The 15756-nt window shown below is 44.5% G+C and overlaps 1 protein-coding gene and 1 non-coding gene across 5 annotated transcripts in view; one reads left to right on the top strand and one right to left on the bottom strand.

Moving 5' to 3' along the window:
- Positions 1-15756, bottom strand: part of HHAT (hedgehog acyltransferase) — a 219908-nt gene that overhangs the window by 187759 nt on the left and 16393 nt on the right. For 3 of the 4 annotated variants that reach the window (XM_006907692.3, XM_025043956.1, XM_015586121.2), the window contains exon 3: positions 9944-10011. The exons of the other annotated variant lie outside the window; for it this stretch is intronic. In XM_006907692.3, the coding sequence (XP_006907754.1) occupies positions 9944-10011 (68 nt within the window). The remainder of the gene's footprint in view (positions 1-9943; positions 10012-15756) is intronic. 4 annotated transcript variants of the gene reach the window in all.
- Positions 951-1065, top strand: LOC112476528. Its single transcript, XR_003045123.1, has one exon. It is a non-coding gene; the product is annotated as a U5 spliceosomal RNA (small nuclear RNA).

Here is a 15756-nt window from a genome sequence, read left to right as displayed (position 1 = left end):
AATATCTCAAAATTGCTGGTGGGAATATAAAACAGTAGAGCCATTCTGGAAAACAGTTTGGCAGTCTTTTTATATAACTAAACACATAATACAATCCAGCAATCAGACTCCTGGGGATTTATCCTTGAGAAGTTAAAACACGTACACACAAAAACCTGTTCACAAATACTCCTATCAGCTTTATTCGTAATAGCCAAAAATTGGAAATAAGTGAAACACCCTTTAACGAGTGAACGGGCGGTTGAATGGTTAAACTGTGGTCCATCCATACCATGGACTAGTAACTCAATGAAAAGAAATGAACTACTGGTACACACAACTTGGATGGATCTCCGGGGTTGTGGGGGATGGGGGGCAAGGAACCAGTCTCAAAAGGTTGTATATTGTATGATCCCATTTAAATAACACTCTCAAAATAAAATTATGAGATGGAAAACACAACAGCAGCTTCCATGAGTTAAGGATGGGGTGAGGAGGGTGGGTGTGACTAAACAGGGGCAGCCAGAGGGAACTCCTTGTGGTTCTATATCTTAACTGTGTTGGGGGAAAGGAAATGAAAGGAACCATACTCAGAATCCCAGTACACAAAAAGGATAAAATCAGTTTCTGTGGTTGAACCTGGCCGGATGAGGTTCAGAGCGCAGCCAGCCGGACCTCTGTTGAGCCCCCTAGTGGTGGCTCCCCAGGCACACTGTGAATAGTATTTGCAGACTCTCTAGGTTGATGACTCAGACTTTTATTTGCATACCCATACTACTCTCTGCACAAAGTACAATCCTTTCCATTTTAAAAGAATTTCTTTCAGCTCCACATTTCTAACTATGAGAAGCTTGCTTAACTGAATTCCTTGTACAAACTTTAGGCAGGAAGTAGCCCTTGGGGGTAAAATGCCACCATCAGTAAACTAGGAGTTGCAGTTACTGGAGGAGGGAGTTTGGAGACTTGGGAGCATACTCTGATTTCTCTTCAAATCGTATAAATCTTTCGCCTTTTACTAAAGATTTCCGTGGAGAGGAATAATTCTGAGTTTTTACTCAATTTTTGGAGCCTTGCTTTGGCAAGGCTAATCTTATGGTTATAAAAAAAGACATCAGTTATTTCAAACAAAGCTAGCCCAGGCAGTTTAAATTAAGTTAGGTATTTGCAAGCCATGATTTTCTTAGTTTCCTGCTTGAACTGTTCTGCAAATCAAGAAGACATCAAATGATCTGTCACTGCAAAAGTCTGTGACTTCTAGTTAATGAGGTTCATGTTAGAAATAATGACCGAAATACCTTGAGACAACCCTCCCTTCCCTCCCCTGCCTGATCAGGGGTCAAGAGTCCAGAAATGTTTAAAACACCTACTTTGGGTGATGACCTTTGGTGATGACCCTAAGGCTTGACCCGAAAGAGGTCTTGTATTCTGCTCCGGCACTAGAGAATTTCTGGTTGTCTGATGCCAAATAGAGAGCTCAGAATCCCCCTTCTGGATATGTCACATCCCTGGAAGGGACCTTCCATTCAAGGTAGTGGCACGAGTTCCTAAACGGACAAAGAGCCCCCAGGACAGATGGGTATGAACTGGTTCCTACCACTTTCCTAATAAATGCCCACATGTAGGATAGAATTTGGTCTGAGATTCGCTTTCATGAAACCTGGGGGGCGACTATGATGGATAAGTAACGCTCACCTGCTTCAAACTTCCCCGCAGCTCCTATTATCCTGAACGAGGCTTCTTTCCGTCAGTTCCCCACACAGACAACACCCCTCACATCTCCCACAGGGCCCATGAGCTCACTCTTACCCTGCAGCTGCTTCTAATTACTTTTTAACAGAGATTTATCAACTGTCATGTCATGATTTCAAAAGGTAACAACCTTTTAAAGAAGGTTGACAGCCACCACTTTTAGGGACCCTAAGGGAGGCAGGCAGTGTTTCCCCTCCACCCCAGGTCCCCACGTCTCTCCCCACGTTTCAGCGCCAAGCCACTGTCAACCCACTGAGGCTGGAATAATCTGCTCCCTCCTCTCTGTCCTACCCGTTAGATCACTTACAGAGGGGATGTTGTATAAATTCACTCATCTACCTCCAAGGGATGGTTGTTAGCATTAAAAGTGCCTAAATGCGGAATCCGCAGTCCAGAAACAATGAGTTAGCATTTGAAGGGTCCTACCCAGAAATCCAGCCCTGGACATGGCTACAAGTCAAATGATTTCATTACTGGTATCTGAAGCTGCATCTGAGAATTTATTAGTATAAGGAATGTTAGAAATAAACAGTGGAGTGGGGGACGAAGAGAGTAAAGGGGGTCAAATATATGGTAACAGAAGGAGACTAGACTTTGGGTGGTACACACTGGAGTATACAGATGTATATAAAGTTGGACATTTGAAATTTATATAATGTTATTAACATCAACAAATTTAATTTTTTAAAAAAGAAAGAAAATTTACAAATGAAAGGAGTGGTATTCAACATATGTGCCAAGTGAGGAATTTTCTCAGGCCCCAATACCCTTGTCAGGATGAGAGGGTGCCCCGAGCAGCACCCAGAGGGAGCTTTGCCCTGGGTCTAGCGTTCCTTTGGATCTGCATCCCTTCACTCCCTAAGATTCTGTCCCCTGAACAGACTGGCCGGGTGTCCGCTCCGGCCCACAGCAGGCCTGCCCCGGCCTCATGGGCCCCTTCCGCAAGATGATCACTGGATGCCCACCTAAGGGCAGAGAAAAGAGGCTTCGAGCTTCCAGGGACAGGTCCATGTGCCTGCCTACTGATAAATGTGTGCACACGTGGCAAAATTCAGAACTAATCTCGGCAGCGAGGTGGTGGAATGGGGGGACATTTAACTCCTACCCACCTCCAACTGCCAGGGCCTACCAAGAGTAAAACTGAAGAATGCAATTTTTGTCGAACAACAGGCTTGGGTCAGCTCAAAACATGGCCCTTCTGTTCGAGGCTCAGCTCCAACCCACCTCCTCCAGGAAGCCTTCCCCAGTCCTGCCAAGGTTAGAAACTCCCCTGGCGATTTTTGGGTGTACCAAGCAGGGGCACCTGTGCATAGGGAAACGCCTCGTTAAATGTAACGAGGTCCATCTTCAGGCAGGACACACAAACAGGGCCCGTTGTCCTGGCTGCATACAGCTGGTATCTGTTCAGCTTGATTGAGGCCTCGGCCCTTTGTCTGACACTTTGAGCAGTATCCCTATTAAAGCTGCATGTCAGCCTGGCATTCTCGAATGGAGTGTAAGCTTCCAGAGGAGAGAAATCATGCTTCTTACATCATTAACCACCAGCAACTTTCGCAGCCTGGCCCACAAGGCAGTTGGTAAGCAGGTTCTTATAAACTGACTCGTTTGTGGCTAAGAAATTTCTCACCATTCCAGACCTATATCACCACTGATGTGAGTAGTCACGGTGAACATCTCTCTCTCAATCTCCTTTTCTTTCTCTTCTCTCCTTCTCTCCCCGCTCCACCCATACATACAAGCACACACATACTTGATCTTAGATGGCAGAGCTGAACCCTTGGTTCAAACTTTACCTTATCTTTCCCTGGCTCCTTCAAGGACCTTTAATAATATTTTCCATGAACTAGTAGACATAAAAGAGAGGAGGGCAGAGCAGGGGACTTGGTGGCTAAGAATTAGTAAGCAAGTGTAAGGTCTGTCCATTTGCATTGCAGATCTTATTTGCACATAAGGCAACCCATCCTCCCCCAGAAATCGCTGCCAGCTCACATTTTCCCGCCTAACTGCATCAAGGAAGAAATCCGGAAAGGATGAGATGAGAGTGTACTGACAGGTAAGGAGCAGAAGTTCTTCGCGTTAACAAATGGGATGGAGCAGAGCATGTGCCGGTAAACCCCCTCTGCCATCACTAGTCTGTGTGCTCACATCCTTCTTGCCTGCAGGGGCTGGCACAGGGCACAAGTCTGCCTCTGCTGAGCAGCTCCTGTGTGAAGGAGCAGAGCTGCACAACAGCCAGTGTTCTGTTCATGAAGAAGCACACAGCCGAACTGCTTATTAATCTGTTCTCAACAGGTGGAAGGAGGCAGAGATGTAAAAGGAACACTGGAGTCATCTTTGGGAGACTGCAGCTTAATGAGACGAGCTCAGGCCTAAAGTCTCCAAACTTGCCAGAGTTTACACACGTGAAACAAAGCCAACGTCGCCTAAGGACCAACGTTCCTTCACGATGAGTCTCCCACCGGGTAGGCACGTTCACGAACCAGCAAACACTACTGAATGCCTACTATGTGTCAGGCGGGGAGAGGCAGAGATGGAAGACCCTCTTACATCTAGAACAGGCAGCTGCTATCCAGCGCAGGCTCGGGGAAGAGTCCTGGGAATGGAGCTCACGGAAGGGAGAAATGAGCGCACACCGACACGGGGAGGAGCGGGGAGAGGGGTCAGAGGAGGGTCCGTGTGAGCTCTTCCTTGTGCACCAGCCTGTGGAAGTGTCAAATGAGCGCACACCGACACGGGGAGGAGCGGGGAGAAGGGTCAGAGGAGGGTCCGTGTGAGCTCTTCCTTGAGCAGAGGGAAGTGTGCACCAGCCTGTGGAAGTGTCGCACGTAGGAAATGTCAAGGCATCTTCAGGGAGTGGTAGACTATCCTGTCACTTAGCAGCACAGCGTGACTACAAGGAGCTGAGGCTGCTGAAACAGTCGGGCCAGTGGACGAATGGGGCTGAACGTCAGCTATGGAGTCTGGACCTTATACCATAAGAAATGGGCATCACTAATGGGTTTTGAGCAACACTGACTCCAGGGATGCATAAATGTTGAGGTGGGGAGAGCGAGCAGGGCAGGGAAATCACAGGGCTCCCGAAAGAGTCCACAGAAGAAATGGCAATGGCCTGAAGCCCTTCAGTAACTGTCCACTGTCTTCTGAATAAAGTTCAGACTCCACGTATGGTACCCAACGGCCTTTGTGATCTGGCCTCTGTGCCATCCCCGCCTCTCACTCAACCTCCCAGCCAAGCTGAATGACTCCCCTTCTCAAATCCAGGTCCCGATGCGTGTTACCCCCTCCACCTGCCTTTCCCCACCGTCTCCCAATCCCAATGCACCTTCTGTTTCCACACACCCACTTACCTTACCTACGGCTGCATCACTTACCCATCTCATCATCACCTTCTTCCCAAGTTCAGAGCCCAGTGAGGACAGAGACTGAGCCTGAAATGCCACACCATTCCACCACCCAGCACACCGCCTGGAAGCGTCTTACGCTAGAGCTCAAGGAACAGTTGCTAAGTAAATCAAAACAGAGCTTATTGTCCTTTAAAAGTATTGAAATACAGAGGAGTCTACATATCCGCTAAACTTTAAAATCTTTATGGGCAAAATCTGAATAGCTGAAAACTGTCTTTACTTTAGAAAAGTGTCTCTTCTCTCTTGCCATTCAAAGATGTCAGTGATCGAGCTCCCTTTCTCCGATCTTGTGCTTTCTTCCTCACCCTTCTGGCAGGCACTGGAAAGTCCTCTCTGATTCTCCTTCTGGAAGAACTTCTTATTTACAAGGATGCCCCAATTTCAGAAACTTGCCACAGGCAGAGGGGCCCTCGGTAAACAAATGAGGACTTGATTATATATAAAACTCTTCATAATACAGTAGACTTCTGAGAGTGCCTTTCAGTAGCAATCCCCTTCTGTATTGAAATGGTTCTCTTTAGAACATTATCTCCGTGCCAGAGAGAGGGAACCAGCGAACCTTAACTCCAAAACAAGGAAGTCATCAGCCACGGAAGGAAGAAAACAACAATAATCGCGACACCGCGTACCAGGCATCCCTTCTGTGCCAAGCTCACTGGACGTTTTATACGCATCCTCTCTTTCCACGTGATCTCCCAGTCCCATATTCCAGAAAATAAAATTAAGGCTCGGAGGAGGTAAATGATTTTCCAAAATGCAGCCAAATTGTGTTTTCAACTCAAGTCCATCCAACTCCAAACCTATGCTCTTTCCATGAGGACAACTACCTTGAAAAAGAAATAAAAATAAAAGGAAAAAATTTCATGGCAATACAACCAGACATAGAGCTTCATTTGCGTCAGTTTGATTCAGACCCTGTCTGAAAACAGGTTTACCACATCGAGCAAGGAAGGTGGGCACTGAAAAGTTGCCTTTATCTTCTTGGGGCCACTAGCAAGAAGACTAGCAAGAAAAAAAGAGAAAGGCTGAACACCACGGCAGATAAATGGCCAGAACTGGGGAAGCACTGGGCTGGATCCATCCGTGGCCGCACACAGGCCCCCAGCACACAACTTCTCCAGCAGGCCACGAGCCTGCAGGGGGCGGCAATTCCAAGCCTGGAAGAGCAGACATTGCGAAACAGGATGCAAATGTCACAGCATATGGCATCTGAGCTGTCCTTGATAGCTGCACCTACACGAGCTCCCCCGCCACAACTGGAGTGTCGGCAAGTACAATCAGCTTTATGCCAAAGAAATTACAAGGCCCAAAGGCATTACTTGTTTGAGCGACAATCCTCTAAACTCTAACATCAAAAATTGGAAGACTGTGGTCAGGCCCAGCTCCCCTCACTGTCCTAAATGAAGCTTCTTCACCTTGAGTCACCATCTCCCCATTACGTGTCCTACCTTCTAATCACACTGAGTCCCCTGGAACAGCATCTCCTCTGTGGGGCTCAGGTGAAGCAGTTTGTGATGGCTTGTACCCACAGTGGTCTCTCCCAACTCTGACTATAAACACTGTCCCACTTAGATTTACCTCCATGTCTATCTAGACGTACTCAGGATGGATGCACTTTACTCCAGTGTTTGCAACCTGCACAGTGTTATTCGCTCTTTCCTACTGTTAAATTCCACAAAACACTCACCTATTCTGTTCCAGGTACTGACGATACAGGGATGACTAAACCCCAGCCCTACCCTGTATGCCTCACAGCCTAGTGGAGGATGGATAACACGAAATAAAACTGTACAAATATATTTATCATCGGAGGGTACGAATATGATCCAAAGCATCACTATCATATCGCCCTGTTTATCTCCTTCATATCAGATAACTCGACCTGTTCTGTTATTTTGTTCATTTGCCTCCTGCCAGCTTGTCCCCACTTACAGACACTTGGACAGGAAACCTGTCCGTCAGGTTCACTGTTGTGCCCCTAGCACTCAATACGGACTAGGGCACAGACACACGCTCATTAAAAGCTGTATTTGTGGAAGGAAATAAACAGAGAGGCAGGGAAGTGTCAGGAACTACGAGCACGAAACCCGACCAAGAGGCCCAGGCGATGCTTCTGTGGCGGGGCACACCTGGGCTCAGATGTGAAGCGTGAGGAAGGAACATGGGGCAGGGGTGAGGCGCAACCCAGAGGGGGAAGCAGGATGAACGAAGACGAGAAACAGTGGGGGTGGCAAAATCCCCCAACATGGTTGTAGACCAGTTGGTCTCAAAGAGGGGGCATGTGGCAATGCCTGGAAACACTCGCGGCTGTCGTGATTTGGGGCGGCGGGTGCTACTGGCACCTACTAGGTAGAGTCCAGGGATTCTGCCAAACACAGCACGCAGGCCAGCCCCCCACGACAGAGTTCTCTGGTCTCAAACGCCAGCGTCGCCGAGGTTAGCAACCCTGCCGTAGCCTAACATTCAAGTGATACAGTGCTCAGAGGACATAACAGCTTCTTTCTAAAGCTCGCCATGTCACTTGTGCCACTTATCTTTTTGATTAGAATTTGGGCCAATTTGGTGGCAGTGTTTGCTTGCCACCTCCCATGACCTGCAAGAAAAGAAATACTCAGCGACGAGTGTCCAGAACCTATCGGGCCCCTGTTTTAATCGAAATAAGACTTTTAGCAGACATCAGTGAACACCCTAGTGCTATGCATGGCCCTTGGGTCTGTCTTATGATCTCCACCAAGGACACAATATCCATTTCCTTCATTTGTAAACCATCCCCCAGGACTCATCATTTTCCCTCTAAATTCTAGGATTCAAAACTACCCCCATTATATACAAAGATAATGAGCTATAGAAAGATGAGGACAACAAGAGGTGCTCAATAGCATTACATAGATAAGCAGACGGTCACGTGTAGATTTTTCAGGATGGCAGAAGACCAAGCCTTTGGAATTCCAACGGTATGTATCTGCACCTTGCGCATTTTCCAGGCAAGATGGCCTGAACACTGACACCCCCTGACCCGGGCCCTATGTTGGGGCGGGGGGCCTGTTGTGGAGAATGCTTAGAAAAAGTCAACTCCCCAGGACCCTAGAGCCTTGGCAGGGGGCCAAGCATCTGTACTTGATGGAGTGTTGGAGCTGGAAAGTCAGCAAAGACTAAGCCCCTTTGTCTAGAAGTAGCCACGCACAGCAGGGCTGAGCCTGCCCTTGGCAATGAAATCTGGGGTAGCTCCAAAACTTGTTAGGGCCTGACCTTCTGTTCAGCTTCTCATGTTGCCTCACAATTGCTTCCCTTCAGCTAAAAGTGTCAGTCAATTTTTGCCCCTGGCAAATAATTGTGACTCTAGAAGAGGGGGAAAAAATCACCATTTTTTTCCGTTGCAAGAGATGCAATAATAGTATATTTCTAAAAAGCAGATCCAGACACTCACAAGGGCTATCTCCTATTACATCTCAAATCCCATCGTGACATAAAGCTTCCTAAATTTCCTCATTTCTGCAGTAGGCACAATGCCACCTACCTTACCAGTCTTACTAATTATCCTAAAAAGAGCACATTTAAATAAAAAGCACAAATAATTCCATGAATAAAGATTTGATTTATATCCCAAGTTTCATGGAGCTATCTGGTGAGTAGGGGAACAAAAGCCAGGAACTCTCTCTGGCCCCAGACAAACATGGGCCTGATGTCTAACACAGACAGAGCCAGAGCTGGAAAGAAGGGCAGGTTACCCTAGAAAATCAAAATGGAAATTGAAGTAAATTTGCTCCAATTCTAAGCAAGATCTGCAACTCTCAAAGAGGAAAAATGATCAGTACAGGCAGCGCCCAATTTGCAAACAAATTGTCTTCCAAAAGTTTATTTGTAAGTCGGGTGTTTAGAACTTATAATGGAAGCATTATTTTATGTCCCTAGCCGGCCCACAGAAGTTGATAGAACTTACAATATATCTGGCATACTACACCCTTAGAAGAAAAATGAGAAATGGCAATGTTTTGATATCATTTTTTAAATATATCAAAATGCTTAGAAAAAGAGATACACAGCTACTAGTAGCCTTGACCTGAACCCTCAACCAAGAGCTGGAGCCTCGACTCCTGCAATTCGAGTCATTACTGAAATGGGGGTCCTGGAAAACTAAAAGGGGAAGAATGAGGAGAACCCCAGCTTCAAGGGGTTCCACTGAGAGGAAAACAAGAGTCTAGCATTTCGCATCTAGAAGAGGAGGATTTGGTACCTACCCGCGACATACTCTAATGAACAGAAGTGCTGTCTCATCTAGAAGGGCACGGGGTATGTGACAGAGCAGCAGCCACCCTGCCTGCTACCTAAGCAGTCACAAGGAGCAGCAGCCAAAGATAAATGAGCCAGCCAACTGCTACCACAGGACCAGGGAGGAAAGGGGTAGGAGATTCCCAGCATGCTCTGCGGCAGTGTGGACAGCCAGGGCACTTAGTTCCTACAGCTGTCAGCAGTTGGTATAGGGAGTGTCTGAGGCCACGTTTGATTCTAACAGATATGGCTAGGCTGGGAAGAAACTTCCTGAACTTTACAAAAGTGAAATGTGTATTAACTGATAAGGTTACATGATCAGATTTCTGGTGTCTTGAGAGGAGGACAAGGGACAAGAAGATAAAGACCATGAAGAACACCTGACTCAACATGGCACTTCCATGACTTTTGCAACAGGAAAGGTACTTTATTCCCAATGCCTGCTAAATACTGTACCTGGGTCAATACCAATACAAAAGTGATGCAAAAAATTGAAACCAGGTTTGAAAATTGAGAAAGTTTATCATTTATCCATTTTATACCTTCTTTAATCCTCCAAATAAAATGCCAGTCCCCAGGTCAAATTCTCGGTCAAGTTGCTCTTCATGTTCTGAGAAGAAAAACAGTGTCCATTAGTCACAAATCTAAATAAAACTGGGTTAATTTAACAGCAGAGGCACTAACAGAAATTGGAACATGTCCTAGAAAAGCCACCTGTGGACTGAGCTTTAAGCATGGAAACAGGTCACACTCCTTGACCTTCCTCTCCCGTTTTCTGTGACCTAAGTTCTTGGAAATACATGGTGTGGCTGATGGAAATGTCCCCTTCCACTTGTAATAAGGCTCACAAAAGGAGAAGTGTCAAGAGAGGAAGCTTCCAGCACAAGGACCATTAGAAGGGCTTAGCGCAAATGCCCCCACTTGTACAGGTGGTAAAAATTTTTATAAACAGATCATGCCACACAGTGATAGAGATCACAGCTGCGCGATGACATAATGCTAACGAGATTACAAAATGGAATCATAGAGTGGTAATAAGTACGTTTATAAATAAATAATACAATTGGTTTAAAACAAAAGATGCAACGAGATCTTCATTCGAATACTTCTTGAGAGTACACAATAACCAGGCACTGTGTGAGCTACTAGGAATGAAACGGGATGAGGCTGGCATGTCTTTTGCTCTTCTGGGGCTTACTGTGCACTAGGTAAGAGAGACAAACAAAATGTAAGAAGTTACAACAGTGCTGATGAGTGCCACGATACAGTAAGCAAGGAAGCTATGGAGGTCGAGTTTGGGGTGTCTTTGTGATATACTGTGGGCAGCTGGACGGGTGTGCATAGAGCACAAGTGTGCCCTCACTCAGAAACAAAGACTTAGCAGTCCTCAGTGTAAGATAGTGATGACGCCTCCAGAATGGCTGCCATCACCCAAAAAGGCACAGAGTGTACAGACGAGAAAAGGGAAAACAGGTCCTTACTCGACCAACAAACATACAAAACCCACAGAAGACCAAAGGGGAGCTGCCCAGAAAGGTCAGAGGAAAACCAGGACAGTGTGTGTTACTAAAACTTAACCATGAAAAGATGCTGGTCTAGAGTAAGATCAAGGAGCAGATTCACACACACAAGACGCAAACAGCCGCCCAGCCTCAGAGACCAAAAGCAACACTGACCAGAGAATGATAGAAAAGGGAGGGGCATTGAGCACCGGCCCAGGGGACCGCATGGCACAACTCCACCACACATTCACACTGCACGCCACGTGGTCCACTGCGATGCATGTGTGTGACGGCAGCAGGGTCCTGGACAGCTGCACACACATTACACACACATTACATTGTGTGTGTGTGTCTGTGTGTGTGCGTGCGCCCTGTATCGTGCACAGACTCGAGTCCAAAGGAACAGCCCGCAGACAAACAGCAAGCTACTGCAGTCCAGCAAAGACGAGTAACAGGAAGCTCGTAATTCATTAACAAAATCTGGGTGGGAAATCTCTCTCCTTCTTGCCTCTTTGGGTTTGGCTTCACTTTCATACACACACAGAGGAACCACCAGGAACACCGGAATTACACAGATTTGAAACAAAGCAGAAACTCGAGTTCGTTTTTTCATTCTTTTTTTTAAGAGAACATTCAGAAGCGGCGACGCTTGCGCGCTAAGCCCCAGACTTCCTGAAGCTGGAGCACATCTCCCTCTAGTGGGTAAAAGGACTCCTAGCAGATAGGAGAATTGTGAAGAACCCTGCCCGTCACTGTCCAACTGAAATACTATCTCACACACATATATAATTTTAAAGTCTCTAGTAGCCACATTTTAAAAAGAAAAAAAAAAATTTAATTAATTTTAGTATATTTTATCTCAATAAATCCAAACATTATTTCAAAACAGAATCAATATTAATTATGAATGAGTTATTTTACATCCTTTTTTTCTGTTTTCTTCAAAGTACATGTTTTCTTTACGGCACATCTTGATTTGAAGTGGCCACATTTCAAGCACTCATTAGCCCCATGGCTAATAGATACAGTAAAAGATACATAGCTCTGGACCAAAAAGTCTCCCTCATGTTTTAGAGAACTTCTACAAATCACCCTTGTCTGGTTTCTTGACACAAACAAATGCTATGTGAGATACCTGCCAAGCTACATCTTAAATCCATTCATGACACCTTTGGAAATCCCTGTCTTCAGACTGTCTTCAGTTAGCCGAAATGCTTTGCTACAGAACATGTCTGATGTAGGAGAACGGAAGCTGAGACCTGTATCATGAGGTCTTTCCCTGAAGAGCAAGCACCATCGTATCTTCTCTGATTATACCTTCTGGGTGGGCATCCCATATTCTCACCCTTTGGGCAAGACGAGTTTTCATCATAACTCACATGCACTCAGGCCAGAGGATGCTGCAAATGGAGAGAAGCCTTCCTGGCCTGAGCAATTTTCTTCCCACCACACGGGCTTGTTGCTGCCCTTGGTTCCACTTTCCCAAAGTTCAGTGCTGCATAAACCTGTCTGAGAGCATGGAAACAAACCCATCTCTGCTGATGAGCCCTCATTACTAAGCCAGCTGTTGATTCCTCTGTCTCCAACCACCACCCAATGACAGGAAATATCAAAACGCCATTCTGCCTCCTGAGCGAGAGGATCCGCATTTTAATCGCTGCCAACGGGCTGTGGAAGTAAACTATTTACTTAAAAGCTCCAACTAACCTGCCCCTTTTACCCTTAACACTTTGACAGGAAATCAATACCAGGGTGGTGTAGGGGCGATCAGAGGGCAATAATCAGTAAGAGGGGATCATAACATGTGCACAAGCCCTCCTCTGATAGGAGCCACTGCCAGGGAGTAGTGATCCAACCACAGCTTAATGTCCCCTGCTGCTTCTATGCATTTGAGAAATTCTAATCAGCTCCTACAGATTCTTTATTTCTCTAGGAAGCCAGTGTTGTATAGCAGACTACAATAATAAATGAAGAGAATGGGAAAGGAGCAGAAAAGATGGGCTTCTAAAGACAAGAGAATTTAGTGGTAAGCAACTCTCAAATATTCCTATAAAATATCCTAGAGAAGAGGGATGATAAAGAGCTGGTTGTTCCATGACTTTCTTGAGGTGTAGGGGTTCCTCCTCTCTCCCAGTTCCTATTCAAGGAATGAAACAGTGATTTGGAAATCACTCAAGCAAAAGGAAACCATGTATGTAAACAGGATGCAAGGTGATAAAGGACATAAATGGCCTTCAAATCTCCCTAACAGGGCTGCTCATCTGCTACTCACCTAAGGAATTCTGGGGTCTGCCCAGGCAGATCACCAGGTGTGCCACCTGTATGGGAGTTCTGAGGGCTCCTGGGTGAGGTAGGAGAAGCCCCAGACTGAGACAAAAACGGGCCGGCAAAGAGGAAGCCATAAGCTCTGTGCACATTCTTTGCACATGGAGTGCAGGCTGTGCGAGCAGGTAGAGCGAGGAGCTAGAGTTGCCTTCGAATGCCCTCCAGCCCAGGCCCTGGCCCAAGTCACTGTGAGAAGTTTATTGAAAGCATTAAGAAAGGAGAATCTCTGGAAGCCAACACTCCCCTCCTTTAAGGACCAGTGTCAACATCGGAGAAAAACGCCAGCGCAAATCTAAGAAAGGAGCAGGCAGGAGACTTGGGATCCTGGTAGGAAGGCAGCAACTTCCTGCTTCCTAAGACCCTGGCCACAAGTAACAAGGAAAACAAGGATCAAATATAACGCAAAGCACCACCACACAGAACACTCGGAGCCTTAGCTGCGCCACAACACCCACTACTAGTGCTGGCCATCAACACAGGCCATCCAGTCCTCGGCTCCTGCAGGGGCCATGAACTTGATGACTTTCGCAAAAGATGTGAAAACTGAAGGGCCCTTGGGGGCCTCATCTACAGTGAGCCAGCTCACCTGGTTCCCAAGGCGAGGTCCCTTACTCCAGGACAGGACCAGTGGCTTTTGTGTCCCTATCCTGAACTGCCCCGCCCCCCCCAAGTTATGGGCCATCCTGCAACCAAATTCCTCTAGTGACAAAAGCAAACAGGAAAAATTACCTCTGATTAACGAAGCCAACCCCCACGAGAAGTTAGTGCGTTGCATGAACAGTGTAAGTGAATTAATCTATAAATTGGTGATGTGGTAACAGGTATGTATAGGAGGAAACAAAAGGTAGCAGGCGAACATGCTCGACTATAAAGTAGTTTATCCTACTTTAAGAACACCCACTACATAAAAACAAAGAAACTGGATGTAGCAATTCAAAGAAATAATAATTTGCCCTGTATTTATTTAAATATCAGGGGTCCCTGGTGTCACACGCTTTATTCAGAGAAACATTAACTACTGATGACTGAAGATTAAAGAAATGAAAATAAAGTGCTTGTAAAATGAAATGCAAATCAACAGAAAGCATATATAGTTGCATTTATAAAATGACAACAACATGCACCTGTTCAGGAAGATAGTTACTGCATTAAAGAAGGCGAGCCTAGGCTCGATAAAGCCAGAAGGATCTAGAATAGCTACTGTTGATTATAAAGTAATCTTCACAGGAAATGGAAAAATAGTAGAATTTGCAAATAAATCCAAGAGGTTGTTCTTTGAAAAAGAGAATTAATCTACTAAATAGACAGAACCTTTGGTAAATCTCCAAAAACAGGAGAAATGAAATACATATGGGATTCAAAATATTTTAAGAATATAATGTACAACAGTATGTTAATACATTTGAAAGTTTCAATGAAATGGGAAAATATAAATTACTCAAACTGACTTAAGAAGAAAACCTAAATGTATCAATAACCCTGAAAGATACTGAAAAGTTTTCAAAGAATCAACTTCCAAAGAAACTCTATGCCTAGACAAACTTATAAGCGAATGATATCAAACTCTGACACAGACATCTCATACACTACTTAAACACTTCCATAATATGAAAGGGGGAAAAAAAAGAAAAGTTTCCTCACTAATTTTATAAAGTTAATAAAATGCTAATGTTGAACTCTGAGAACGAAACAAAAAATAAAACTACAAGCCAACAAATCTCACTTAAAAATGATTTACATCTATTTTTTAAAACTTGGAAACAAGGAGTATATTTAAAAACCCATGGTCATGGCAAGTTTGCTATAGGAATATATATGAACTATATTGGAAACTATGTAATCAGCTGAATAGAGACTTTCAAAATGGATAAAATTCAACATTTATTGCTGATTTTAGAAATTCAGTGAAAGAGAACTACCAAGATTTCTTAACATGATTTTTTTTTTAAAGCAAAGCTTATTCAACTTTTCAGTAATGGTAAAAATAATACAGGAATTTCCATTAAAGTTAGAATTAAAATAAGGACAGCATTCTTTCACAATTAACTGGATTGTTCTAGAAGTCTTACTAAGAAATAATAGATAAAGCAAAATCATTATCTGCAGATGATATTATCTAAATACATAAGCCAGGAGAATCAAATGATAAACCAATGGAACATTAAGAGAAATCAATAAAATGTTAGAATATAAAATACATAAACCAAAATAAATACCTTTACTATAAACCAGAAATAATCAGCTAGAAATTATAGAAAATATCATTGGAAATATTCTGGTCATAAAAGAACAAAAGAAAAGACCTAAATAATCTTAATAGGAATATTATCAGGGCTTATTATGAAGGAGACCATGAATGTTTATTAAGAGAAGTAATAAAAGACCTTGTATAAATAAAGAAAAAACATGTCATTTTCCTGGATGGAAAGATACAATATTAAAAGAATGTCAATTATTTACAAATTAATTTCTAGACTTGCTGTAATTCCAAATATGACCCTAATGAGATTTTTTTTTTTTAGAATTTC

This window comes from Pteropus alecto, unplaced genomic scaffold (genome assembly GCF_000325575.1).
Source record: "Pteropus alecto unplaced genomic scaffold, ASM32557v1 scaffold101, whole genome shotgun sequence".
NCBI lineage: Eukaryota > Metazoa > Chordata > Mammalia > Chiroptera > Pteropodidae > Pteropus > Pteropus alecto.
This window is presented reverse-complemented; position numbering and strand designations above follow the sequence as displayed.